The sequence below is a fragment of the Mandrillus leucophaeus genome, unplaced genomic scaffold (assembly GCF_000951045.1).
Source record: "Mandrillus leucophaeus isolate KB7577 unplaced genomic scaffold, Mleu.le_1.0 Scaffold554, whole genome shotgun sequence".
NCBI classification, from domain to species: domain Eukaryota; kingdom Metazoa; phylum Chordata; class Mammalia; order Primates; family Cercopithecidae; genus Mandrillus; species Mandrillus leucophaeus.
Window position 1 is genome coordinate 972,158 of NW_012105964.1, and position 1,492 is coordinate 973,649.

General features: G+C 44.0%; 1 protein-coding gene across 1 annotated transcript in view; it reads right to left on the minus strand.

Moving 5' to 3' along the window:
• The window catches only part of GMPS (guanine monphosphate synthase), a 54,501-nt gene that overhangs the window by 19,936 nt on the left and 33,073 nt on the right, over positions 1-1,492 (minus strand). Inside the window, exon 9 of the mRNA XM_011998069.1 lies at positions 811-984. Coding sequence (XP_011853459.1) covers positions 811-984 — 174 coding nt within the window. The remainder of the gene's footprint in view (positions 1-810; positions 985-1,492) is intronic.

Here is a 1,492-nt window from a genome sequence, read left to right on the forward strand (position 1 = left end):
GTAGAAATAACCCAAAAGCCTATCAACTGATCAATGGATAAATACAATGCATTATACCCATAAGATGGAATATTATCTGGCAATAAATAGGAATAAAGTTCTGATACATTCAGCAACATGGATGAACCTTGAAAACATTACGGTAAGTAAAAGAAGCTAGTCATAAAAGACCACATATTGGCTGGGCACAGTGGGTCACGCCTGTAATTCCAGCACTTTGGGAGGCCGAGGCGGACAGATCATGAGGTCAGGAGATCGAGACCATCATGACTAACACAGTGAAACCCCGCCTGTACTAAAAATACAAAAAAATTAGCTGGGCGTGGTGGCGGGCGCCTATAGTCCCAGCTACTCGGGAGGCTGAGGCAGGAGAATGGCATGAAACCAGGAGGCAGAGCTTGCAGTGAGCCCAGATCGCGCCACTGCACTCCGGCCTGGGTGACAGGGCGAGACTCCGTCTCAAAAAAAAAAAAAAAAAAGACCACATATTGTACAATTCCATGTATATAAAATGTCCAAAATAAGCAAATCTACAGGGACAGAAATAAATTATTGGTTGGTAATTGCCTAGGACTGGCAAGAAAGGAGGAAAGGAAGAGTTGGGGAGTGGGGGCAGGATGACAATGACAACAGGTAGAACAAGGAGTGACTGCTAATGGGTATAAGGTTCCTTTTTAGGGTAATGAAAATGTTCTAAAATTAGATGTGGTGATGGCTGTGCAACTCTGTAAATAATAGGAGGGAAGAGGAGGGAAGAAAGGGAGACCTTCCATGTATCTACTGTATGAAAAAGTTCTCATAAACTTTTACCTCCTCTCTCAACTTTCTGATGAGCTCTGTGTCATTGTGATGGGTTTTGATGAGTTCAGCTTTGCCACTTGCAACAAGGGATGCACTTTCAATTAGATCAGGCCGTAAAGTACCTTGGGCAAGGAAAACCTCCTCTGGTTTCAAGTTCATTTCCCCAATTACTTCATTGGCAATCTATAATCAACAGGAGTAAAACAGCCTTGTAAGAGAAAATTTTTTTTAAAAGCAAAAGTTTATACTTTCAGCTAAATCTCCTAGAGTCCTTTAGAAATACTGACCAGAAAATAAAATCCACCAAGCCCCAAAATAAACTCCTTTACGAACGTGTCCTTTAACATGATTCAAAAAGGTACGTGAGGCCGAGCACAGTGGCTCATGCCTGTAATCCCAGCACTTTGGGAGGCTGAGTGGAGCGCATCACTTGAGGCCAGGAGTTCGAGACCAGCCTGGCCAACATGATGAAACCCCATCTCTACTAAATATACAAAATTAGCAGCCAGGCATGGTGGCTCACGCCTGTAATCACAGCACTTTGGGAGGACAAGGCAGGTGGATCATGAGGTCAGGAGTTTGAGACCAGCCTGACCAACATGGTGAAACCCCGTCTCTACTAAAAATACAAAAATTAGCCAGGCGTGGTGGCACATGCCTATAATCCCAGCTACTCAGGAGGCTGAGGCAG